The sequence below is a fragment of the Podarcis melisellensis genome (genome assembly GCF_964234715.1).
Source record: "Podarcis melisellensis genome assembly, chromosome: 6".
Lineage (NCBI taxonomy): Eukaryota > Metazoa > Chordata > Lepidosauria > Squamata > Lacertidae > Podarcis > Podarcis melisellensis.
Window position 1 is genome coordinate 20,224,168 of NC_138538.1, and position 27,390 is coordinate 20,251,557.

Below are 27,390 nucleotides of genomic sequence, written 5' to 3' on the forward strand. Positions count from 1 at the left end.
TTTCACTCAGAGTACATATGAAAAGAAAGAGATACTGCAGCGAGCCTGTGTGCCATATAGGTACATTTCTTGTAATATAATTGGATTCAGCTTTCTGAGTGTATATTTTGTGCAAAAACAGGGCTTGCTTCAGAGTAATGTGTGAAATGGTACCCTGTTTGTTTGTTTGTTTGTAGGATGGCCAGATTGCAGGGTTTTTCTTTTTAAAGACGGGCTAGTTTTCTTCTTTTGCTTTTTATTACTATTGCAGAAAGCCATACATCCTCTTGTCATTTATGCAGCAGGGATTCCTCTTCCATCCCTCAGGTGCACATGGTTGGAAAATACACTTCAAAGCACCCATATGTTTTCTACCTCAGGTCCCAAACCTTCAGTTGCCTCAGTTTCAGAGCAAATGATCTCAACCCAATTCTTAACTGGGAAGTCATTTGATTAAGCTTGCCTGATGTCTTTGATAATCTTTTTTGTATTACAATGTCAGGGGTGTTTTTCCTAACACTGTGAAAAAGCAAGAGAAGAGTAGTTGCTGCCTTCATTTGCTTCCAAGCCATTGTCCCAAGAACAGAATACATTACTTCATAGTTGGGGGATTTGTGGTCCTCCAGAGGTTGCTGGTTTATTGTTCTGCTGCTTCAGTTTCAGATAAGCACCAGTTCAAGAACGAGCAGGTGATGTACAGGTTTCGCTATGATGATGGGACTTACAAGCCAAGGAGCGAATTGGAAGACATCATGTCCAAGGTATGTTTCTGGGTTGACGTTGTGGCATAGCCAGTTTGTTATAACAATGAGCTTATTCGCAATCTGCTTTGACGCACTGTTCAAATTGCTATTCTGGGCCCAGTGCAATTGCACAAGAGATCAGGGGATCTAGTGGATCCTGAGTCAGCTCAACCCCGCCCTTGGAATGCCCTTTTCAGGACTTCCAAGTGGTCCTCACAGGCAGGGATGCTTCCAGCAGGCCTCATGCCCTTGCATCTGGCAGAAGCCTGGCTGAAGTGGATAAACTGGGGAGAAAGAGCCTTCCGCCCAAACCATTGCTCTGGGTTGGATTGCTCTTTAAGAGACTGAAAGAGATTCACTCCTTTTCCCCTCTTTCTCCATGAATATTAGACTATCTCATTCAGCAGGAAGAAGCTGCAGCAACTTTTATGTAGCCATACACGGAGATGTTCTGTACAGTCTATGTCAAAATAAGGTCAGATGTTTTAGAGTGGAAGACCAGAAATATAAAACCTCATGGTCAATAGCTGAATGAAAGTAGCTTACTTTAAAGTGTGCGTGTGCATGTATGTTTGTGTGTCTTTATATGCAGAGTCAGCAAAACTTACATGTTTTTACATTTAGGATTGGTATGCAAAGGTCAGCAAACTGTTGCTGCATTTTAATTGTTTGTTTGTTTGTGTATGATATTTTTATCCTGCCATTTTGACCGTAAGATCCTCAAGGCTAATTATACAAGTCAAAACAGTAATTTAATAAAACACCACAAAAATCCACAAGCTTCATCAACCACCGGGTAAGAATCAGTACAAGTGCAGCAAATAAACAGCAATAAGGTGCCGCTAAATGCCTGGAGAGAAAAATTAGCCAGACTCACTGCTGCAGGTCCTCCACATGTGTTTTAGATAATATTATATATGTTTTGAAATTTCAAGCCTGCGTTCATTTGTCTCTGCAGGGTGTGAGGCTCTACTGCCGCCTCCACAGTCTTTACACTCCGGTGATAAAGTAAGTATATTATCACAATGCTTTCATGTTTTGCCTGTCTTGCTGCTGCCTACGTCACATCAGTTGAAATCGCTTCCCTTCCCTTATGTAAATGTAGTAAAGCCCTTGTCTGCTTGGGAGATGCAGGCTGTTCTGCATGTTACTCTGAGAGGTGCGGATCAGGGTAGCTCACATCTTTGGAGGCAGATTGCCACGTGGGACACCAAAGTCATATTCTGACCCCTGGGAATCTTACTCAAAAAAACCCCTTGGCTTTTGCCACCACGATTGCAAATTCATAAGGGCATCAGAATTGCTTGGGGGGAAAAGACAAAACCGAGATTCCTAAGAATTAGCCACTTCCTAGACCCATCAAGCAAATCTCTTCATCCTAGATTTCACTAGTCATAATGAGCAAGGATGTAGTTCCACGTCCTCAAACTGCAACACCTGGAACTGATCCACAGGTTGTAGCTAGATGATGCTCCAGGGACTTCCAATGGACCTGCACTAATTGTGGCATCACATTCATCATGGATGATAAATTTCTCAAATTATACCACACTGGTCTGAATCCATCTGACTTACCAGTCTATTACGCCTTTGCTGTGCAGTTCACTGAGGAATATGTTGCCTTTGTCACCACCACTGCAACATAGAATCATAGAGTCAGAAGAGACCATGAAGGGTCATCTAGTCCAACCCCCTGCATTGCAGGAATCTTTTGCCTAACGTGGGGCTCGAACCCACTACACTGAGACGAAAGAGTCTCAGGTTCTACCAATTGAGCTATCTAATGGTAGGCTCATTCCTGTGTTTGATCAAACCTCTGCTCTAGCTCAGCCTGGAATGCCTCAGAAAACCAAGGAACCTTCTGGACTCCCCACAGCTGGGGGTTGTGGTAGCTTGCAAGTCTACATGACCCCTGGTTGCCAGCGATAGCTAGGTGCCCACAGCCCTGGGGGTTTCCCATGAGGAATGGACCATTCTGGGCAGTGTAGAGCTTTGAAGGATTCTCCTTCAAAGATAAGTTATGAGCACTTAGTGGCAAGGGCCATCTCTCTTAGTCCTGTGTCCTCTACATTAACAGGAACAGGTTTAAGCTTTAGGTTCCAGTTAGCAAGAGTAGCTGTGCCAATAGGTTTTGTATTTTGTATTGTTTTAATAAACTTCATTTGGTTCCATGGCCCTCCAGATGTTGTTAGACACTCACCAGCACAGCTGATGGCCAGGGATGCTGGGAGTTGCAGTTCAACAACATCTGGAGACCATGAATTCCCCATCCCTGTCCTAGGACATCACAGCCATTATGTCGGACATTCTTTTGTTCCTATCCTCTGAGCACAGGGTGAGATACTTGTACAACAAACTGATTCGTGTTTATGACATACACCGTTATTTCCATGAATCTCCAAGCAGCTCCACAGTTTGATTGGCCTCTATCTTATTTCTCATTGAGCATCCTGACTGCCATATACCAATTGCTAGTCTTTTTAAGTACACAGATCTCAGAGACATTACCAGCTTGTATTGCTGAAATTCAGCTTACTTCCACCAAACATGTTTGGTAAGACGTGTTTTCCTCCTTTTATCATAACCGTACTCCCAATTCAGTCAGAAACTAAAGCAACTGATATATAATATTTATGGAATAAGTGCCAGATCATTTCATTTGGTAGAATCCAGGAATTGAGATACAATCTACTGGGTCAAAGTGAAACATTCATAGGAGGTAATCTTGGAAAATAATTCTTACTTTGGCACATTGTTTAAACATTATTTCCTCATATGTGCAACATTATTTGTAAAACATTCTCTGCTTATTTGAAGTATTGAAATATAACGATTCCCTGTTTTAGCTTTCAGATGGGCACTATAGCTAGCCATGCTTGAAAAAGGAATACATGGGCACATGGTCTGTTTGTTTCTTAAACCAAATGCTGCTGATCACATAAAACAAATTCTTAGAATGAGGAAAACAAGCCTTGTTGCAATGCTCGCTAAAAGGAAGAAGTTGCAACCATCCCTCCCTTTTTTTTTTGCAGTTGACCTCTTATTTCCCAGTTATGGAGCAGATGTGGTGTTGTGAGTGACAAATCACTGTCATGCAAATAGCACCTGGAGCACAAAGACATTTCATGAATCGGAATTCTGTTTAATTGAAGACACTGTAACCCCAGGGGAAAGTGGTGCTGGAGTGTGTTTGTGTGTGCACACTCATGCTTCCACACATGTGTATTTCATCCATTAAGCAAATGATTCATACACACTTCAAAAAATGATAATCGCTTCAGCTGAGAAAATGTTACTGACCTTGGGGCATACCATTAGGGGCTTCTTTTGAATACATCAGCTCCAACAGCATTAAGCGAACAACATGCAAGAACAAGTATTGCTTTCTGTACTAGGAAGGTGGGTAGAAATTAGTATCCAGGGAGAACTGTAAACAAAACCCTTTATTAGCTAATAATAAATAATAATAAATGTACATACATACCAACAAATGCTATACATACCAACAGATTTAAGACTGGTATGAATTGCTGGAGTTCAGTGGGAGCATCCTAGTAATGCCTGGGATTCCCTGCCCTGCGTGGAATGTCCATGGGTACTGCCAAGAATTTCAATGTGGTGATCACATTAGTGGAACTATAAATTACATAGAGAAATCTCCTTTCTATAATTACTCTTCCTGCCTAAGTTACGGCATTGTTCGTGTTACTAACAACCACGTTGTTAATGAGCTTTGCATTTTTCTTTCTGTAGAGACCGAGACTACCACTTGAAGACCTACAAGTCAGTGATCCCAGCAAGCAAGCTGGTGGATTGGCTGATTGCTCAGGTAATGACAGCATATGCATGTTGATGGTTTGCTTCAGCTGTTGCACCTTTCACAGTTTTATTACACTGAAGCATCAGCCTCGCTAATGTGGTCCAAAGGAAAGCAGAGAAAGATGGTTGGCACCAGCTTGGCTGCAGGAGTTGCCAAAAGGAGGCATTACAAGGTGCCATCCAACTGTCTTAAGGGCTCCACTCCGGATTTACGTAGGGTTTATAGCCTTTTCTTCTCCTGAAGATATCCCACAAGGCAGTAGAGGTTTAGGATCAGAGTTTTCCTTCTCCCAGGTGGGCTACCTTCCCAGGTTGATGTGCTTCATCTGCCCCTCACTTCTCTCTGCATCACATGCACATGTTGGACCCATTATTGGTCTTATCCATTCAATGCACCAGAGCCTGTCTTTGCATGCAGGGGAAGTCCTGCACTGAGGGTTTGAGACCCATTGGCTACCCTCACCTGGTTTAGCCGGCCAGTCGAAGCCATTCTCAGGATTTGGTCACTTTCGCATGCCTACAGCTTATAGGAGCCACAGGTGAGAGTTGAGTGTATGGTGGCGACCAAAGGTGGACAAACTACCCGAGAATGAGCACAGTGTGTCTCCCACCAGAAGTATTCCACCTCCCCTAACACCCCATAAACCATACACACCTGTAGTGGGCTAATGCCATAGCTAACTATTAAAAATCTGCTTCCAATAGAGCCATTTTTGGATACTGAAAACTATGGAAAATACTATTATTTTTGACCCAAACTGCAGTCCTTTGCAAACTTACCTTAGAGTAAGTATCAGTGAACACAGTGGGTCTTACTTCTGAGTAAGCCTTCATATGAATCCAGCACAAATAAATATCTTAAGTTTTCATTTTTCAAATAAGTTAGCCCTATACTCGTTTAGATTTAATTGCTTGGCAGAGTTTTGAAGAACTGTTCCTTCTGTTTGTAATTTGGGCTCAAACAGCCAAGGAGATCACTTACTAATGGAAGAGTCTGGTTTTCATTTCCACATCAATATCTAAAGATCCAGAGAAGCAATCATGTAAGAGACACTTTCTGCCTTATTGAGTATATAATTTTTCGTCCATGTTCACCCCCTCAATGAACTTGTTGATTTTTGTGTACAAGATATAGCCAGAGTTGAGAGAACTTTTGAAAGCAGCTATGTAATGTGAGATGACAGGCGCGCCTTCTCTGTGCTTAACTTCTATAAGAGCACAGAATGGGCGTCAAATATCATTAAACATGTTGGCAATTGAAGTTGTAATATATTACATAAACTTAGCATTATGTAATGTCCTCTTATTCAGAGGCTTAGTAGGGTTAGCTGACCCATTGGAGTGTCCTCATTACAGTTCATGTTGTCAGCCTAACACAAGAAAGCACGTTCAGCCACTGCACACTGTTGATGTGGGAGGAAAAAAGAGAGAGAAATTTGGCATAGGGTTGTAGCAACATGCCAACATCTGACCAGGTGTAGACTATCTGAGCTGAAAGACTTGGAATTTGAACAGTTGGACCATTAATGGCCAGAGCTCATTATTGGCTCAACCAAGTTCCAATTTCTCAAGGCTGTAAAATTGGGTGAGTGTCCCAGAGTAGAAATAACTAGTTATGACGCTATTTTTTGGACCAATACAGACCGTTAGCCAGTCTTGGTCAATATTGTTGACACTTAGTGACAATAGTTCTCCAGGATTTCAGGGAATCATAGAATCGTAGGGTTGGAAGGGGGGACCACAAGGGTCATCTAGTCCAACCCCCTACAATGCAGGAATCTTTTCATCCAGAGTGGTACTTGAACCCACAACCTTGATATGAAGAATCTCATGTTCGCCTGACTGAGCTATTCAATACTGTGTCAATGGTGGACAGTGTATAACCATTGGCCTGGCTCAAAGCAAGTGCTGAAAAGAGCATTAAAAAAAGGTAAAGGACAACTGACGGTTAGGTCCAGTCGCAGATGACTCTGGGGTTGCAGCGCTCATCTCACTCTATAGGCCGAGGGAGCTGGCGTTTGTCCGCAGACAGCTTCCGGGTCATGTGGCCAGCATGACTAAGCCACTTCTGGCAAACCAGAGCAGCTCACGGAAACGCCGTTTACCTTCCCGCCAGAGCGGTACCTATTTATCTACTTGCACTGTGTGCTTTCGAACTGATAGGTTGGCAGGAGCAGGGACCGAACAAAAGGAGCTCACTCCGTCGCAGGGATTCAAACTGCTAACCTTCTGATCAGCAAGCCCTAGGCTCTGTGGTTTAGACCACAGCGCCACCCGCGTCCCTTAGAAAAGAGCATTGGTGTGCCCCAAATTACATAGATACTGGAGAGAAAAATAGTTTGCTAGTCAAAAGAGAAGTGTATGACCCCTATGCTGTGGCTAGAAATGTATATGGACGTGCTGCATATGTAGCAATAAGTCCTGTAACTTCGAGAAGCAGGAAACATAACTTTCCTGGGGTTTCCTGCTGTCGTGCCTTCTGGATACTTTGGTGTTCCCACATGGCCTGTAGAGTCAGCTTTCCCCTTAAATATATGCCTCCCACTCCTATTGGAAACAAGATATATGTATGTATGTTCCTGGCTTCCCCTTTTCATTTTCTCACGGATTAAGTTCTAAAATGTGCTTAATCTTTAATAATAAAAAAGTGAGTAACCTGGCAGGGCATGTATTGCTATTCCAGAACAAGATCACATACCTTTATATTACAACGGTGTTATATGGTCCTGCCTTTGACTTAGCAGGCAGATCAAGCTAATCAAACTCATTTGGATTGTGGTGTCAGTCCTGTATGCCAAGCATTGGAGAGAAAGCAACATTTTGCCATAATTGAATAGAGGAATAAGATGCTTTTTAGATGCCTACCAGCAGAATATGCAGGCAGTAGCCCTGTCCTGTTGACATTCCCAGTAGCTAGCAATCAGTGGCATACAGACTCTGCAAATAATACAACAGCACATTTTTAATCAGAAATTTTTTTTTAAATTTTTGTTGTTGTTGAGGCTAAACATTTAGAGACAAGTATTAGGATGGTATCTACTGCACTCATTCCATTACTGTAAGGATTTACCCTTGCACAACAGAAATTCCCCTCCCTCTCCTCCCCGTGCTCTTCCGATATCTACTTTGGAGGCTTGGGAGAACTCCCAGAAGAGATTTAGGGGTTGTATGGTGGTTGTGGTGAGTTCTGCTATACAAAGAAAAATCCTTGCACCAACAGAACAAGAGGCATAGGTGCAACATTGAATACAAGCCAATATTATTCCAAGTATTTATATGCCACTTAATATCCAGAAATTCTAAGTGGATTTCTAAGTTACATGCTCTTTTGCCATGTAGTCTGCAACTCCTTTGCCAATGTTCCAGCCATAGGCCCAGACTGGCTTCCAGCTGTGCTCAGATGTAAGCCATTCAAATTCTGTTATCTGAACCATTCTTAAACTTTGTTTTTGCTCTTCTTTTTCCATTTGGGAAGGCTTTGTATGGTATCTGGAGTATGCGGAGAGGATTTGCAATGTTTTATTTTTAGTCACCTCTTTGACCTGAAAGTTGCTGTTTTGCAAGAAATAATGTCCAAGTCCAAGCTGCATTATGATGACTGCAAGCCAAGTTTGCTGGAGAAGTCATCTGCTCTAAGACTTTACGTGCAGTTACTTGTAAGCAGATTGGATTCCCAAAGGCTTGCTTAAGAATGGTGTCAAAAACCATTTCCTCTTCGATTTAAACACAGTTTGGGGGTAGATAAAATGACATTATGGCCCCTTGCGGATTATGAACTATTTCCCCGTTTAACTCACAGAAAGCCCTGGGGCAGGAAATTGTATTGGGGGGGGGGGGAGAATGTAAGTTAAGCCTAGAAATTATATTAATGTCTAAAAGTTTCATGTAGTTTGATACTACCCTCTGGTTTGCCTGTACTACAGGAAAATTGAGAAAGAGATCTGGTCAACACTTGCAGCATTTTGTGATGTTTGTCCTTTAGGAATCAGCAGTAGCTTCTGTGTTTGTTGAGTTTGTTGAAGCTGAAAGCAGTACTGGACTAGTCTTAGTGTATAAAGACAAATACAGCCTAGTCTCAGTTTTCACATATTACATGCATGGCAGCTGCTACATTTATCTAAGTTTCCTTGCACTTGTTGCAGCTATTGGTTCTAACAGCTACTACAGGCACACATTACTACAGGCACACATTGCAAACCTCTCCCCAGCAAGGAAAGAGTTGCTGTTGTCCATTCACCTTTCAAATAGTACTTCTATTTCAGCAGCTAGAAACGAAAAAAGGAATTGATGCTACCAAGTTGTTTTGTTTCTTTTTGCATTGTGGCCCAACTGCTTTCCCCTTCTCTCAGTTGCAGGGAAAAGGAAGTGCTTCAACAGAAAAAGGGGAAGCAAAGCAGTCCCAAAACTTAATTTATGTTTCTCTCCTCTCATGAGGTGAGAAGTTTCTATAGCAGCACTTTGTACCAGTAACTAAAACAGGCAGGTTTGGTGCACAGTTGTCTCAACAAGAGACATTATTAGATCCTTAGACCGATCAGATTGAGGTTCTCTTGTGTGAACTAGTTGCCGTTCTGAGCACAGCCAGCCCAAGGAGGACAAACAGCTGGTGTTTAATTCATTATTGACAAAGCGAACATTCACATTAGCCTATAGGAAGCCTTCATGCAGGGCCTGAACACAGCATTGGGACCTGTGAGCACCATGATGGTGATCTCCTGAAATAAAATGATTAGTCAGATTTTAGACCTAAGCAGAGGGACATGGGTGACGCTGTGGGTTAAACCACAGAGCCTAGGACTTGCTGATCAGAAGGTCCGCAGTTCGAATCCCCACAACAGTGTGTGCTCCCGTTGCTCGGTTCCTGCTCCTGCCAACCTAGCAGTTTGACAGCACGTCAAAGTGCAAGTAGATAAATAGGTACCACTCCGGCGGGAAGGTAAACGGCATTTCCGTGTGCTGCTCTGGTTTGCCAGAAGCGGCTTGGTCATGCTGGCCACATGACCCAGAAGCTGTACACCGGCTCCCTTGGCCAATAAAGCGAGATGAGCGCCGCAACCCCAGAGTCGGTCACGACTGGACCTAATGGTCAGGGGTCCCTTTACCTTTTAGACCTAAGCAAGAAATATTTATGGATAGGTTGTAGCAATGCTGTTGACTGTTCCAGTACAAAATATGTTATGATAGGAGTTAAGTTTCCTTAGCTGTGTGACATAGCTATTGCTATCACCGCGGAAGGGGAAAGTATGTCCAGGTTTAAATGGGGATGGAACACGAAGAAGAATCTCTTTCAATGGGGAACGGGAGTTCACTTAATGGTTGTAAAATTGCCCGGTACACATGGGAAAAGGCCTCATGGAGCTATGCTGGTGTGGTTCTACTTCAGTTGACTACCCACACAAATCAGGCACCAAAACAAACATTTTTGTCTGCTTTTCCAGGTCAGCCAGAAACACCCATTGCATCATTCCTGGAAATATTGCAAACTAACATTCATTCAAATAATGTGACTGGCAAGGGGTATGGGTTATTTCTTTTTAAAGCAGACGTGGTTTTCTCTGTGGGGGGCAACAGTGTCATATAGAAATTGTATTAAAACTGACCTTTGGGAAGTCAGAATGCGGAGTCTTCACCCTCGTTCCATCGTGGGTTTGGCTGCCTCTTACTCTAAAGAGGTGTTTTATTGTCTGTAGCCAATGGGCAGTAAATTCAGACTATTGCAATTGCCAGTTAAAGAAGGTCTCTGCATTGAGGTAATGTGCTGTGTTTGTACTGTTAAAACAGCTGCTTTCCGGAGCTCTGGTCTTTGTGCTTCCAATTCCTGTGGGAGGCAAGAGGCACTATATATAGGAATGAATGGGATTCAGGCAAAGGGAGTCCCGTTTTAATTGCTTACTTTTGTTTCTTTGCAAAGAGTGCCGCATTAATTTGAGAGCTGGGACCCGGTCACAGACTGGGGGGGGGGGGAAGTTCTGTGAATTAGGAAGTGGTCTGAGGTGTAACATTTGTCCTCTCTTGTTACCAGGGAGACTGTCAGACGAGGGAGGAAGCTGTCGCGCTGGGCGTTGGATTCTGCAACAATGGCTTCATGCACCATGGTAATTCATCAATAGCCCCTTCTCCTAGCCAATTAACAGGGACCTCACATTGTCTCATTAACCAGGAAATGTGGCAGAACCTTCTGCTGCATAATGTTGCCACCAGTGCAGAGTACGAAACAGTCACCGAACCGGGCCTGTAAGATGGAAGGAGAGCCAAAAGCCTTTAACAGTCAAACCATTTTGCCATCTGCATTAAACTGCAAGGTGTACACAAACCTGTAGGGTATCTTCTGCTTCATGCAGAAGATTATGCAGCTGGAAGAGACCAAGGGGAGGACCTCTACCACCGGCTCCCCGCCGATCACTGCATAAGCAAAGGGCAGTTGTGCCCTGAAAATAGCCTGCAAATAACTATAGATGACTGATGACGCCGATAGACCTGCCAGGAGTTGGGCCAGGCTCTTCTTGTAGGCCAGAGCGAAACACTCTGAGGGGCTGCATGGCAAAGAGGGAGTGGCCAAGGTGGGGAAGTGACTGCGGCTAAAGTGTAAATATGGCTACATTCAATTTAAAAAAAATAAGGACACATTTTGGGTGGATTGGGAATCGTGACATCACAGAAGGGGGCCCACAGAAGCAGTCGAATTGAAAAAAAAAAAAGAAATATAACAATTTAATAAAAATATAATTATTATTGAAAAGACAAATTCTTACTTTTCAAAATCACTTTTTTTTTGGGGGGGGAGGGAGTTCCTCATAAAAAAAGCCCTCTTGGGGGACGTGAGTGAATTTATGTGGTCTCTTTGCCTTGCTTATCCCCACCTTCTGTGATACCCCTACCTATCGTTAGGGGGTAAAAGCAGGAAGTAAAAACAAAGTGCCACCACTGACTTCGCTTATTCTATCTTTGCCTCTTCTGTAAAGTCTGAGGTAGAGTTTGAGCAGATCCTCTGCCTGTGCTGGGGCATAACAGTGCTCCTCCAGTCCATTCCAAGCAACTGATAAAACATTTCTCTTCAAGCACATAAGGGAGCAAATTAGACCGAATAGGCCTCTCTCTCTCTCTCTCTCTCTCTCTCTCTCTCTCTCTCTCTCTCTCTCACACACACACACACACACACACACACACAAATACAATTTGCAAGCAATGCCCTATGTCCTGATTGCCTCCCGTTCAGCAGTGAAGATCTGCCCCCAAATGAAAACTGATCTCCCCACATCCAGCCATTTCCCTACACCTTTCCTTTGTTCATGGTGCAGCTCTCAGACCCTGAGCCCATTGTCAGGCAGCTTTTGATTAATGTCATTCATTTCCCTCTTCTTTTTCTGTTCCCACCCCTGCTATTGTATTCTAGACACTGAAGTGGCCCCAGACATCAATTTGAGAGCTATAAAAAGAAAGCTGTTTCTAAAAAAGGCAAACTCTACAATTTGAACCTCCATGTGTGAAAACTTAATCATTTTTACTCTTCCAAATGTTCTCTTTGAATCACGGGTGTGTTTGTGTCTTTGTGACTAAAGCTCTACATGGCTTGCAGTATGTATGTTTTAGTAAGAAGATAAGCAGGTAATAGCTGAGGTTTAGTTTTGCTACATCAGTAGTGGGTGGAGTTCATTATACATGATGTTATTGTACTTAATTCGTTCTGGAGGTCCGTTCTTAACCTGAAACTGTTCTTAACCTGAAGCACCAGTTTAGCTAATGGGGCCTCCTGCTGCTGCCACGCTGCCGTAGCACGATTTCTGTTCTCATACTGAAGCAAAGTTCTTAACCCAAGGTACTATTTTTGGGTTAGTGGAGTCTGTAACCTGAAGCGTATGTAACCCGAGGTACCACTGTATTAGACCACTGGTTCATTTTGTCCCTGCTAACTTGCAGTTACCCTCCATGGTCTTAGGTAGGGGCCCTTTCCATCGGTCCTGCCTAAGATCATTTACATTGAGATGCTGGCAGGCCTCCAGGTTGGGCCCTCAACAAAGGCTGGCAGCTGCATTCTTGCGCCAGGCCTGTGTTCTAGGTATTGAACTTAAAACTGTCTCCACTCACAAACATGCACTTTCCTTCTACTCTGTTTTTTGTTCAGTTAGACCAAATGTCACAGCAATGGAGAGGTGACCACAGGGTGTGTTCATATATAGTGCTTTTGTTTAGGATGAACTCAGAAAATAAAGGGAAGAAAACAGAGAGCAGCTTGTGGTATATGGGTGTTTCCTCCTGATCTGGAGGGTAGGACTCAAGGCAGTGGCTTCAAGTTACAAGAAAGGAGATTCTGACTAAACATTTGGGGGGGGGGGGAGACTTTCTGACAGTAAGAGTTGTTTGGCACATACTCCTGTGAGAGGTTGTGGACTCTCCTTCCTTGGAGGTTTTTAAGCAGAGGTTGGGTGGCCAACTGTCATGGATGCTTTAGCTGAGATTCCTGCATTGCAGGAGCTAAGCCTTGGGTCCCTTCCAACTGGTAAGATTCTATCAGGTTGCATGCAACAGCCATGTTGGTATAGTTTGGAGCAGCCCAGACCCCATGTCTGGATTCTGTTTAGAGTTAGAACATCAACTGCATTGAGTGGCTTAGAACCAGTCCAAGGCTAAATGCCTGGAGCATGACTCATCCATCCTCCCTTTTTCTAAGGAATGTGTGCATGCGCAAAGGCAAGGCTGCATTCTGCATCATTGGCAGGAGTGTCAGGTATTCACTGAGAAGAGGTTTTCTGCTCAGTGCAAGGGATTAGCAGAGAACCTGAAGGCTACATGCTGTATGGGTTCAGTATAGTATGGTGAGCTAGCAAGGTAAAGTGCTAGTGGATCTCTCTGTATACTTGTATCCTTACAAGGTTTACTTCTAAGTCGAGAAGAACTTTATTATAGATTAGTTCATGATGTACCAGCATCTCTTAAAGTTAATGTAGCTAGGATGTTCATGCTTGTCCTGTGCATGAGACAATAAACACTTTATACTTTGAACTGAACTGACATACCCTCCAACATTTCTCTAATGAAAATGGGGATGTTCTCTTCAACAACAACAACAACGTTATTATTAATACCCTGCCCATCTGACTGGGTTGCTCCAGCCACTCTGGGCAGCTTCCGACATATATAAAAACACAATAAAGCATTGAACATTAAAAAACATCCATATACAGTGGTAGCTCGGGTTACAAACACTTCGGGTTACAGACTCTGGTAACCTGGAAGTAGTACCTCGGGTTAAGAACTTTACCTCAGGATGAGAACAGAAATTGCGTGCTGGCAGCGGGAGGCCCCATTAACTAAAGTGGTACCTCAGGTTAAGAATGGTTTCAGGTTAAGAACGGACCTCCAGAATGAATTAAGTTCGTAAACAGAGGTACCACTGTACAGGGCTGCCTTCAGATGTCTCCTAAAGGTTGTATAGTTACTTATCTCAGCTCGGAAGTCGCATAGTTCCATATCCTCCAACATTTCTCCAATGAAAATAGGGACATTCCAGGATCAAATCAGAAACTGGGACAACTTCTATAAATCCCTGTAAAATAGGGACACTTGGAGGGTCTGAACTGAGTGGGAAAGGAGTTTTCTCAACTGAGAATGGATTGGGAACTGACTACTGGAAAGCATGAAAACTCTGATGTTCTGCTGGACCTGTGCATACTCTGCTGATCACAGTGGTCCAAGTGTGGTGCATTATCAACAACAGATGGTGGCCAAAGTCTAGCAGGTTATGGGTCAACTGACTTCAAATCTAGCAAGCCGTCTACAGATTTCTATTATACTTCTTCCACACTTCAGCTGTTATAGCTGCAACCTGTGGCATGGCCCCAGAAGATGAAGGAGTATATTAGGACATGACCTCTCTGGTTCAATGAATTCCAGCCAAGAAAATAGTTAAAGCAAAAACAAAACACTGTTGAAGGAGAAGAGACACAGCTGAGAAGTTAATGTAGTTCTATGGCCATTCTCTTATCTTTCTATGGAGTTGGCTGGCCTTTGGAAACCTCACAATGGACCTATGTTTACTAACTGGAGTTCTTCCAAGACATGGATGAAAAGCAGCCGTTGTTTCGTGTCCTCCCTTGGATATTTCAAATTCTGTGTCAGCTACACACAGCCTAGACTCATGCCCGTCTGCAGGGACAGTGTGTCAGACCTACTGCAGAGGAGAGCATGCTTGTCCTACTGAGACTAGAAGGATAGGGAAAGCGCTATCAGAGAACTCTGTGGAGGTGTTATGAGTGGAGAGATGTGATTCAGAGGGAAGGGGTCGTGGCTCTTTAGCATCCATCTGGTAATCATGTTTGCCTTTTCATATGCAAAGCAAGGTGTGATTTTTTACAGTGATTTTTCTTTTTTCTTTTTTTTAAAAAAACCCTATTTATTGCCCTTTCAGAAAGTTCCCACTGATGAGACAAAAAAGGGGGCAAAAAGCTATGTGCTTCAAAATGAGTTGCAACATGTCACCTTTAAACCAAAAACAATTCCATCTATGTTGCAAGAGAAAAGTGGATATATAGAATTCTACCATGTAACTTCATTCATTGGGAGGATCAGACTAGTGGGTTAGACAGTTGTAAGAACAAAGAATATATGATTGTCTGTTGATGTTGGTGATCTGTTTGTTATTGTTGTTGTTGTTTTAAATGGCAATGTTGCTTTTATATTCCTGTTGTGCTTGGCATGTACTGACCCATCTACCCGCTTCCCACTTTTTGGTTTCAAGTTCTGGAGAAGAGCGAATTCAAAGACGAGTCTCAGTATTTCCGCTTTCATGCCGATGAGGAGATGGAAGGTACAAGTTCCAAGAGCAAGCCATTGCGAAACGACTTCAAGCTGATTGAAAACATCTTAGCTAAAAGCTTGTTGGTAAGGAAGAGCTTCTGAAACACTTACTACTTCTTTTTTTAAAAAGCCCATCATTATGACTGTGTCTGTATGTGTGTATGACTAGATTGTAGATTGTGAAGCTCTTGGGGGAAGAAGCATGTCTTTGCCAAGAGATATATTGCAGTTTCCTCTCCCTGCAATGTTAACATGTTGTTTGTCTGATTCATATGTAATCTGTGAATTGGCAATCATGTGAACAAGGAAGAGTGCTGCTGGTCCTGTCCCAACTCTGTATGTGCATCTGCCTCTGACCCTAGATATCCATGCTTTCCGCAAGGGGTGCCTGCATGTGACCCACTCAATCCATTTAGGCTTTCCCCATGAACAAGCTCCCTTTCCACATGTTTAATGACTCATTCCCAGTACGTTTCCGAGCACAATTCAAAGTGTTGGTGTTGACCTTTAAAGCCCTAAACGGCCTCAGTCCAGTATATCTGAAGGAGCATCTCCTCCCCCATTGTTCTGCCCGGACACTGAGGTCCAGCTCCAAGGGCCTTCTGGCGATTCCCTCACTGCGAGAGGCCAAGTTACAGTGAACCAGGCAGAGGGCCTTCTCAGTAGTGGCGCCCGCCCTGTGGAGCGCCCTCCCATCAGATGTCAAAGCGATAAACATCTACCTGACATTCAGAAGACATCTGAAGGCAGCCCTGTTCAGGGAAGTTTTTAATATGTGACATTTTAGTGTATCTTTCATCTTTGTTGGAAGCCGCCCAGAGTGGCTAGGGAAACCCAACCAGATGGGCGGGGTACAAATAATAAATTATTATTATTATTATTATTTCATTAGTATCCCTTTGCAGACAACACACTGAATGGAACAGCACCGCCAGTGCAAGTTACTTTGGGAGAAGGCTCTCTCCTTCTCCAAGCAGTGGCCTTCTGCATGGATAGTGGGTGCACAGGGCCGTGTTCAGGAACGTATCTGGAGTGGTTAGCCTCCCTATCCCCCTTGACTTCCTACAGTGAGAATCAAATCTATGCATTACTCCATCCAAACTTATGTGTTTTGGTCATTCCAGAGTGTGTCATGGAATACTGACAACTGATAAATAGATCCACGAGCAGCTCTGTAGGATTGGGTCGTTAATGTCTCTTAAACCAGTTTTAAGTGAAAACAAGTAAGAAGAGATTACAGCGGTACCTCCGGTTGTGAACGGAATCTGTTCCGGAGCTCTGGTTGGATCCCGAGGAATTCACAACCGGAGGTGCTGCTTCCTGAAGGATATGTAACCTGAGGTGAACTTAAGTAGAGGTACCACTGTATTTTGGAACACAATGTGAGGGCATTTTCACTTACAGAACTGATGTCGATTGTGTGTTAGTGCTTCTTAACCATGTGTGCCCAAAGCAGTGACTTCCTTTCCACTTGTTTTCTATTCACATCTGTATTTCTAGGTATCTCAGGTCTGTTATTCTGATTCTATAAGCTCTAGCTCCATTCTGTTGCACTTTTGAATGGATCATTTTATAAGTCTTGATTGCCTTTTTCTTTTTCTGTCTAAACAAGCTTATTTCCTGACAGTGGGCCTGTGCCACACTCTTTGCGGATAATAGCAAAATGGAAGAGCAGTAAAGAGTGTCTGGAAAAAGCATGGGAAAGGATCCAGAGGTCCATTAAGGAGAATAAGTGTATCCCAGTGGATGGCTTCAGCTGCCCTTATGCTGCTGCTCTGTATTTTTCTTATTGAAGCAGACATGCATATCCGCAGTGTTGTTTCTTTCCCCACTGCTTCCTTGCCTCTTCCCCTCCAGCCACAGTGCTGATTGCAGCTAGCAAAGAGAGAAAATGAGTTTTCAAACTTGCAGTCTGTGCACTGTATCACACTACGTATTGCCGAGTCCCTTAATACCAGGAGGTTGTTAAAAGAACCGTTCCGCAATGGCCACCCACCCTTCCCTCCCAATTTGAAAAAAAATAAAATAGACATATTTCTCATTTGCTATGCATTGTCTACAGATCTGATTTATTTATATATGCTTAGAAATATTCATTGGCTGCTTTTTAAAGCCAAACCCATGCATGGTATATGTAATTAAAACCATAAAACACCAAGAATGCAATTAAAATACATATACTGCAACAGAATATAATCATCATTTAAGAGAAGGCTTTTGTAAACAAATGGATTTTTAGGGCCTACTTCAAGGTCTGCAGTGAAGCAGGGACTCTTGGGGATTTCAAATGGAATAAGAGTTTCACAAGCATGAACCTTTTCAGCTGATGCTCTGTTTTGCCAGTTAACTGCAGGCTCTTTAAATGATAAGGGGAAATATTGTTGTTCCTATTAAAAGAGTTTTCTTTTGCCTTTCCAGCGAACTGAAGTTCAGGGCAGTTAATAAAACTACAACAACAACAACAACAACAATTTGAAAGGCTTTAACTGTGCCTTTCCATCTGCAATTCAGGGCAGATTAAAAGAATTAAATAACAAACAAAAAGTCCTGTTCAAATAAGCAATTCGGAGGAATTATTGACCAATTATTTTTAGCCAGGCTTTTTTGCAAATGGGTCACAAGTCCCATTTTGTGCCACCTCACACATTACCTTTTCAGGTGTGCATCTAGGACATTCTAAGAAGAGTTTGGATTTGATATCCCGCCTTTCACTCCCCTTCAGGAGTCTCAAAGCGGCTAACAATCTCCTTTCCCTTCCTCCCCCACAACAAACACTCTGTGAGGTGAGTGGGGCTGAGAGACTTCAAAGAAGCGTGACTGGCCCAAAGTCACCCAGCAGCTGCATGTGGAGGAGCGGAGACGCGAACCGGGTTCCCCAGATTATGTGTCCTAGAATGTAGACTGTGACAAACAGGTATTTGCAGGCAAACATGTTTGAAAACGTGCTCGTCATATACTGTAGGTACTTCACCAGAGAGCTAATTTCATCAGGGATCGCTCCCTGTTGAGTTGCATACTCTGTGGCAGATCTAGGTTGAAGGTCATCTATGCGTCTGAAGAGGTTCTTGGCAAAGTGCACTCTAGTGTGTCCTCTCCAGTGGGTCCTGAACAGGAAGGAACAGTTAGAATTCTTTGGTTTCTAGCCTGGGATGCTGCCTTGCCTTGCAGGAGCATTCACCAATGTGGTGATTTCCACAGCTGTTCTGGCTGGGGCTGATGGCAATTGCAGTCCAAACATCTAGAGGGTACCAGGTTGGGAAAGGATGAATTACATCATCTGCACCTTTATCCATCACTACGTTCCTTCTGAATTTTAAACAAGATGGATTGTCTCAGTCGAGTGGCTTTTGAAATGTGCTATTTTTTTTTTCAACAGATGCCAAATTGCATAAGGAGAAATCGACTGCCTCTCTATTCCCCCTTGTCTTTTATCCCCTGTTCTGACCTAACACTGGAAAGAACAGCTGATGTTTTCTGCCAAGTGACATGTGCAGATGCCAAAAGGCAAATTGTTCCAGTGTGAAGCAAACACTCTTCAAACAAATACTTAATTTCGTTTGCTTGTGCAATTGTTTCTGTTCATTGGCATGAAACATGAAATGCTGGAAAAACATACAAAATTCTCTACATAGTTCAGGAAAATTAAATCTTAGGCCTAATTCCAGATACTAAAAATGTACCAGTGTTAGGATATCTCTTTTGTTGTTCATAAATGATGGCTTCAGAACTGGAATGTAAAGACTCTGGGGTTGATCTGGGAAGTTTCATCATGAAACAAATAGAGCTTCTACAGAGACGGCAACTTATGTAGTATCCAGTAGCCCTGTTTATTTTTATGCGTGTGTTTATTGAAAGCACTTATGATCTACCATTTAAATTAAAATACTGTAATAATAAGGCACGCAGGTGGCGCTGTGGGTTAAAGCCTCAGCGCCTAGGACTTGCCGATCGAAAGGTCGGCGGTTCGAATCCCTGCTGCGGGGTGCGCTCCCGCTGCTCGGTCCCAGCGCCTGCCAACCTAGCAGTTCGAAAGCACCTCCGGGTGCAAGTAGATAAATAGGGACCGCTTACCAGCGGGAAGGTAAACGGCGTTTCCGTGTGCGGCTCTGGCTCGCCAGAGCAGCGATGTCACGCTGGCCACGTGACCCGGAAGTGTCTCCGGACAGCGCTGGCCCCTGGCCTCTTAAGTGAGATGGGCGCACAACCCCAGAGTCTGTCAAGACTGGCCCGTACGGGCAGGGGTACCTTTACCTTTACTTTTAATAATAAGGCACCATAAAACATGAAGTAAAACAGCAAGGTAAAACCACAATAGAAAAATAATAATTCAGAAACAGAGAGCCTCACTCTTAATTATTATTATTTTTGGAAAGCATGGGCAAATAAAGTGGAACCTTGGTTCCCAAACTTTATCCATGCTGGGAGTCCATTTGACTCCTGAAATGGTTTGAGAACCAAGGTGTGGCTTCCAATTGGCTGCAGGAAGCTCCTGCAGCCAATCGGAAACCGCAGAAACCACAGCTGACGTTTGGCTTCCAAAAAACGTTTGCAAACTAGAACAATTACTTCTGGGTTTGTGCCGTTCGGGAGCCGATTTGTTCAGCATCTAAGCTGTTCGGAAACCAAGGTTCCACTGTAACAACAACAACATTGACCTGATGCCTGAAGCTTCAGTATATAGACTTATCTTAGGAGGAGCCCGGCTGCATCAGACTAAAGGGCCTTCTAATGCAGCCCACTTGCACGACGCAATCAGTGCTCTCAGTTTCATGCTCTCTGGTAGCTTGCAAGAAGAGGCATACAACATCTGGTACCAGAGGCAATATATAGCCACCACGACTAGTAGTCACTGAGAGCTTTATCCTTCACGAGTCTGCCCAATTCGCTTGTAAAGCCATCTGTGCTGGTGGCCATCATCACGTCTGGGTGCAAGTCCCATTTAGGTCAGTGGGGCTGACCTCCCAGTAGACATGAATAGGTTGCACTGTCAATCTCACAAGGCAGGTGGCTAGTGAACAGCCCCTGCAGTAGCGGCACTACATTTCAAAGGAGATCAAGCCAGGCATTTTGGCCTGCTTCAAACTAATATGCAGGAGGGCAATGTCCAGGGCCCTTCCTCCATAGCAGAATTCATCATCATGCCCCAGTCCTTTGGTGCTTTACCTTAGCCTTCCCCAACCTGGTGCCTTCTGAATGTTTTGAATTGCAACACCCTTCAGTCCCAGCCAACATGGCAGGCTGGGGAAATCTGCTTTAGAAAGTATCCCGACAACCTGACAGCAATGTAACACAGAGTTTGTGCATAAGGAGAAGACCCTTAACAGATATATGGGTAGATCCTCACTGAAAAGCAGATTGATGGTTACTCAACAAAACTTATTTTTTAAGGGCATAGGCATCTCCCAACACCCCTATGCCTTGGCGGAAGACCTGATAAAAAACAGCAACGTTACTCGGCCTTGTGGCGAATTGCTTTTCCCTTTTAACTTCCATTTTTAAATGTGAAGAGAGGTTAAACTGTTATTTTCATTGAAACTATTTTAAGCCACAGTAAATGACCAAGACATAGTATTAAAAGTACTTTGCTTTGTTTAACTTGCCCAAGGGTCAAGGTTTCCTGGGGCTTTCCCCACATGAATCCAGTCAAATTGTAGAGCTAATTACAGCTCTCACATCCCATTGCTTTGAAAAAACACTGTTGTGGACATGCTTTTTTTCAGGCAGGCAGGCAGGCAATCCCCTTGTAGCCTCTTCAAATGAAAAATGGCAAGCTGGAGCAGATGAGTCCTCCATCCAGTTTCAATTGGCTCCAGAACTTATGGGCACAAAGGGTGGATTGTACTGGAAGATGAAACCTGGGCCACTTGTAAGGCTAGTGCTTCACCAATGAGCGGTGAGCTCTTTGTAGTGAACAGACTTGCTCAGTGTTGTTTTGTTAGCAGGGTTTTCTTCTTCTTCTGCACTGTCTCCCCTTAACTTCACCGGCTCCGGCATTGTCTTGCTTGTTTGGAGCCAGAGGTAGTATTGTCTTGTATATTTCAACTCCTGCCAGGAAGGAGGCTTAGTTTCCTTAATCTTCTGCCATAATGAACTGCTGCAACAAAAGGAAACTGGTGAGCTAATAGCACTGACCCACAAGTACATAATGACCTTTGTATCTTCTAAGCACTGCAAAAAGGAATTGTAGCAAACTCCTCTGCCCAAACCCTAACCCAACATTCTTGTGATGTGTATTAGCTAGCAGATCATGTAAGGGTTTGGTGCAATCTTGCAAATTTAAATTTTATTTCTTCTTAGAATTTTATTATCAAATTCAACCAATCCTGTTACGCAATTTATAAGACAAAAGCACAAAACAAAGAACATATTATTTCATTATTTGTTTGTCAGTTTATATAACTTCTTAGTTGCTTAACACGAAATTTAAAAAATCTAAGCTACTTACAAAAAACTGAAGCAGAGTAATCATCATAAATTAAGCCACCTCAGGTTAAGATTCATTCCAACCCCCCCAGATACTGCTGAGTAGAAACACTTGTGCTGACATTTATATGGGGCTGAACTGCTAGTATTCTCCATGGAGAGAGTTTCACAATATGGGGGCCACTGCTGGAAATGCCCTGCTTATCCTCACCATCAATTTCACTTGCAGTCTTAAAGGTTAAGAGTGATACCTTGAAAAATATACAGAAATACATTGGGAGCCTTTTCTGTATGAAAACATGCAGTTTGCCTCATTTTGAATAAATGGAAGTTTCCAGGTAGTTTTCAAGAGCAGCCTCACATGGGGGTGGGTGGGCAGGGAAGGGGGATTTGGTTGGAAGTTGAAACATACATAAATGAGAGATGTTGAGACTAGAGATGCTAGTGAATTTCTTCCTAGTCAAGGTTGGAAGTAGAATTTGGAGACTGAAGCATACCTCAAAATCAAAAAGAGCTTCCAAAGCGCCAAAATTTTCCTTCTGCTCAAATTTTTGATTTGAGCTTGTGGAGAATCCCACTGCCATCTCCACCACGCTCCCGCATCTCTCAAAGTCCACATTTCCTTCCATCCCCAAATACAAAATTGCTCTTCCTTTCACTCAGATGCAGAAAAGAACAGAGAACATTATCCCACTCCTTTGTCTTCCTCTTCTCTCCCTGTTACCTCATCATACTTCTTAATACTCTGATGAGGTTCAAGGGTCTAAAGGAGGTTCTTGCCCATAGTAACTCTGTCACCCTGTTAGCAACAGTGATTGGTTGACAGGGAGGAAGAGAAAGAGAGAAAGCCTCTCCCTGCTATTGTATCCATGAACCTTCACTATTGCCTTCACTGGGACAGTGAAGAGGGGCGGAGTGGGGCAACATGTTTATGAGAAGATTTCCAGACTGTTTACTTTTTTTGTGTGTGATCTGGCAAACCAAATGTAACCTGCTGGGTTTTTGAGCATCCTGCCTGTTTTTCCAGGCTCAGGCAGGTGAGACACAATACATGGCTTGTGGGCTGCATTGGGCTTAGCAGTCATGTTGGCTTACAAGTCAAAAGACTGGAGGCCGGAGCTAAATGGGACAGGACCATTATTCATATGTGCACCCTGCTCACATGTGAAGTCTGTGCACATCTCTCTCTGTGTTTGTTAACTGTAAAAAGATTGTGGGGGAGTGCGATGCTATCCATTCTCCCTCTTGGGCCTTAGGCTCTCTGTGGTTAATTGCTCCAGATGCATTTCTCCATTCTGTGATCTAATGCTGGAAATGAGCCAGGATTGGAGGAAAGTGCTTGAGGCAATGGACTCAGGGGAGACAAGTGGTGGAAGGGCAAAAAAGTTCTACATCTTTCTCCTTTGTGCTGCTTTTGCTATTATAATAAGACCTATTCATATCCATGTTTCAGTGAAGCACCTATCTGCCACTGTTGTATCTGGTTTGGTCCTCAATCTTGGGTGCCCATAGATTAATCCTGCATTTCAGTGCATGTTGTGTTGCAAGAACAACTGTGTTAGGTCTCGTGTGTGTGTGTATATATTCATGTTAAGGATCAGGAAGAAAGAAGACACTAACTCAGTTCACATGTCACATTAAACCATAGTTAAAAAATAACAATGGCTGAATGTAAACATTCAGTGTGATGGTGCTACTGAAGTGTTCATCCTGTGTTCCTACCCCACTACTGCATCATTGGGAAACAGACCAGAGTTTAGTTCATCATGACATCCAAACATAGATTCGTGGTTTGTTTGCTTTTTCCAAACCAACCACAAGTGGTCCAAGGTCTGTTCTTGGCTTACTGCTTATGGTTTGTTTTGAGGAAACAAACCATGAGACCCTGTTTAGATATCACGACAAGCCAGCAGAAGTGGAGTGCAATGAGAACTTTACAGTAGCATGGAGCCGCAAGCTGTGCGTTCACGTTGAACCATAGTTTGTTTTAAACAATGGTTTAATGTGGCATACAAACCATTCCATTGAAACAGCAACCAACAATTACACAACTGAGGACCAAACTCATTGGTTGGTGAAACAGCTCACAGGTTTGTCAAAGTTATTTTTCTCTCTCTCCTCCTTTCCAAGGTTTTGCCAGAAGAGGATGACTATGGCTTCGACATAGAAGACAAGAACAAAGCCATTGTGGTGAAGTCTGTTCGTCGAGGGTCACACGCAGAGGTGAAACCTCCTGGCATTTGTAAACATTCGCCTTTTCTGCGTTAGGAGGTGCTTTGAAATGCCCCAAAAATAACATACAGGAGGTTATTTCGTTTTAGTAGCATCTAGAAGGCCACTGAGCATCTTCTGTGATTCCTGTTGCAGGAAACTGCTTTTGTGCATCGTTAGGTGTTTAGTTGCTTTATATGGCATTCTTTCAGAGTAATTTAATTAAGTGATAAGGCAACAGGCTCCCCTCTGGCCCAGAGCGGCATACTGTGTTGCAAGACATGAAGTTAACCACAGGGAAGCTGTTTTCAGATCAGCATCAAACAACAAGCATCTGCACATGGCTTTTTTCCTCCTGCAGAGCTAATAACTTGGGATGGGAGTAGGGAATTTAGGTCCAGAGAACAGCGTAGGATGAAATGGTTAAGCATCGCCTATCCAGGACCAAATTAACAGCCCTTCATAGCTGCTTTGAAGTTAAAAACAACAGCAACAGGAGTTTCTGGTCACCAATCTCCCATGGCACATCTAGTTGATTCCTCAAGGCAAAAGCATTTATGTCAACTGGAAATTAGTATCATCTGTATAATAGCACTAGTTTTATCTGCCTTTAACACAGGTCTGCACACTAGTGATCTAGACAATAAATTAAGGAAAGCCCAACACAGTGGGCCATGTTGAGAAAGTGAGAGAGCAAAAGTGCAACACAATTTATGGGGTAGTACATTTTGGTCAATAAACCTTGTAATTTCCCCACTTTCAAAATCTCACCAGCAGTGGCTGCAGAAATAGATTGGTGGTTTAAATGACACCTCTAAGATGGAGCCACGTGTGTGAGCATCTGTGTGATAGTGATTTTTGTTTGCTAGGATGCACATTTATAACAAACATGTGCAGATAATGTGGTCTTTTAAACACTGCCACCACAGTCACTGAGCAGGAGGACTATGTGCACATTGCCAAAGCACGGTGGTCTGGATTATGGGAATGAATGGGAAGAGGAGAGCTAAAACCTTCAAAGGCAGCCATGCTATCAATCTATAGTTTCCCAGGATGTTCACAATAAAGGATATGTACTTACTGACAAGATTGGATTCATAAAAGTTGGGCAGATTGATCCAGACAATATATGGCTCCTTAACTCAAGACCAGCATGGTCTGCCTTTGCCACCCACATAGTGCATTGGTCTGATGTATTAAGAGAAAAAATGTACATAAGCCACCAATTGTTCCCCTATTATGTGAACACATTTAGAGGACAAATTTCATAAATCCACTCTTGTAATTTTGCTGGTAGATGTTCACTGTTTGCAAAAGTCGCCATTCATTGGGCAGATATACAAGTCTACAAAGTACATTATATATTGGAGGTAAAACAAAAAAAATTCCTTCCAGTAGCACCTTAAAGACCAACTAATTTAGTTCTTGGTATGAGCTTTCGTGTGCATGCACACTTCTTCAGATACACTGAAACAGAAGTTACCAGACCCTTCTATATGAGAAGGTGGGGAGGGGTATTATTCAGAAGGGTGGTGGGAATGGGTGATTGGCAGATAGCTGTGATGAGCCTGTTGACGACTCTTAACGACTGCAATAGGTCTCACAGCTATCTGCCTATCACCCATTCCTACCACCCTGAGTAATACCCCTCCCCACCTTCTCACTATATAGAAGGGTCTGGTAACTTCTGTTTCAGTGTATCTGAAGAAGTGTGCATGCACACGAAAGCTCATACCAAGAACTAAATTAGTTGGTCTTTAAGGTGCTACTGGAAGGAATTTTTGTTTTGTTTTGACTATGGCAGACCAACACGGCTACCTATCTGTAACTGGAATATTAGAGGTAGTCGCACACTGTAAATTGTGATGGTTGCATATATGCTCAGGAACAACTCAAAGATATTTCTAATTCTGCATGCATGCAGCGCTCTCTCTTTTTGGCAAATGTTCCTGTTTTGCAGAAAGTTGCTAAATTTGCATTCCTTGTTTGAAACTCAGTACCTGAGGCTTGGCAGATTCTGAATATTTTGGGACATAAAGTATGTAAATGATACTAGGTACAGTATATACAGGTGCAGAATCATAGGTGTGCTGGAGATCACAAGAGAGGGGAGAAATAGGCAAATTAAGCAAAAGTGTTACATCCTCGGAACACTGGAGCCATTTGCAAATACTAGCTCTATAGTTTCAAATGCACACTACAAAATTTATTTTATTTTATTTTTATTTTTGTAATTACCAGTACTGACTACATTTAAATGTTACATTAGGCTGTGATTTAGCAGAATACAAGCCTCGTGGTAAGCCACTGCCTGACAGATAATCCCTTCGTCATTTCCTTGGAAAGCTGCCCATAGAATATTTCAGTGTTGGGGTGGGGAGGGAGATCTCTCTGTGTTTTGAGACTATAGAAGCACACAATTTGCAAAGGAATCTTTGTCTTGACCTTTGAAGAAAAACTTGCTTTGACCATTTGCCCTTCTTTCCCATTTGGCCTTAAGATACTGCTTTAAATATAAACCCAACCCAAATCCTGGTGAACAGGAGAGCCGTCGGCTCAATTCGCGAAGATTTGAAACCTAGCAGTAATGCCTTTTATTGCATTCTTGGGCTCTTTAATTGCTTTTTGATACTACAAAGCTATCCGGCATATGGTTCCAGGCCAGCACAGCAGCTGCAGACCATTTGGAAAACCCTCTGGTGGCCTGATGCTCTCCAGGGAGGGAGGGGTGGGGAGAACAGGGTGCCCAATAGAAATACATTTTTTACTCTCCCCCCCGGCAGTCTTTATAGTCAGTACTGAGCTAGATGAACCAATAGTAATAGTCTGATTGTGGTAGTGCTCACATTCTCAGTGCTGAGCTTTTAGATTTCATTTCATTTCACTTTTAATTTATATACCACCTTCCTGTATACACGATGAAGGTTTACAGCAGGCCTAGGCAAACTCAGCCCTCCAGATGTTTTGGGACTACAGTTCCCATCATCCCTGACCACTGGTCCTGTTAGCGAGGGAGTAGCGAAGTTGTAGTCCCAAAACATCTGGAGGGCCGAGTTTGCCTATGCCTGGTTTACAGGCTGAAGACACAACAAAACAGACAGCAAAGTAGACACGGACCTGATAACAATCTGATCCAATACAAAAAAAGTGAAGCTAAAAGCATAACTTTAAAATAAATAACATAAACGCTGTTTGCCTTCCCGCCGGAGCAGTACCTACTTGCACTTTGACATGCTTTAGAACTGCTAGGTTGGCAGGAGCTGGGACTGAGCAACGGGAGCTCACTCCATCACGGGGATTCGAACCACTGAACTTCTTCTTTTTTTCTATTATTAAGGATAGAACCACTGACCTTCTGATCGGCAAGCCCAAGGCTCTGTGGTTTAGACACAGTGCCACCCGTGTCCTAATAGATAGGGTA

The 27,390-nt window shown here is 43.2% G+C and overlaps 1 protein-coding gene across 1 annotated transcript in view; it reads left to right on the plus strand.

Annotated features, from left to right (window-relative positions):
• The window catches only part of PREX1 (phosphatidylinositol-3,4,5-trisphosphate dependent Rac exchange factor 1), a 213,386-nt gene that overhangs the window by 143,675 nt on the left and 42,321 nt on the right, over window positions 1-27,390 (plus strand). The window contains exons 12-17 of the mRNA XM_081916608.1: window positions 637-740; window positions 1,681-1,730; window positions 4,476-4,551; window positions 10,564-10,636; window positions 15,277-15,419; window positions 23,889-23,981. Of these exons, the coding sequence (XP_081772734.1) occupies window positions 637-740; window positions 1,681-1,730; window positions 4,476-4,551; window positions 10,564-10,636; window positions 15,277-15,419; window positions 23,889-23,981 (539 nt within the window). The remainder of the gene's footprint in view (window positions 1-636; window positions 741-1,680; window positions 1,731-4,475; window positions 4,552-10,563; window positions 10,637-15,276; window positions 15,420-23,888; window positions 23,982-27,390) is intronic.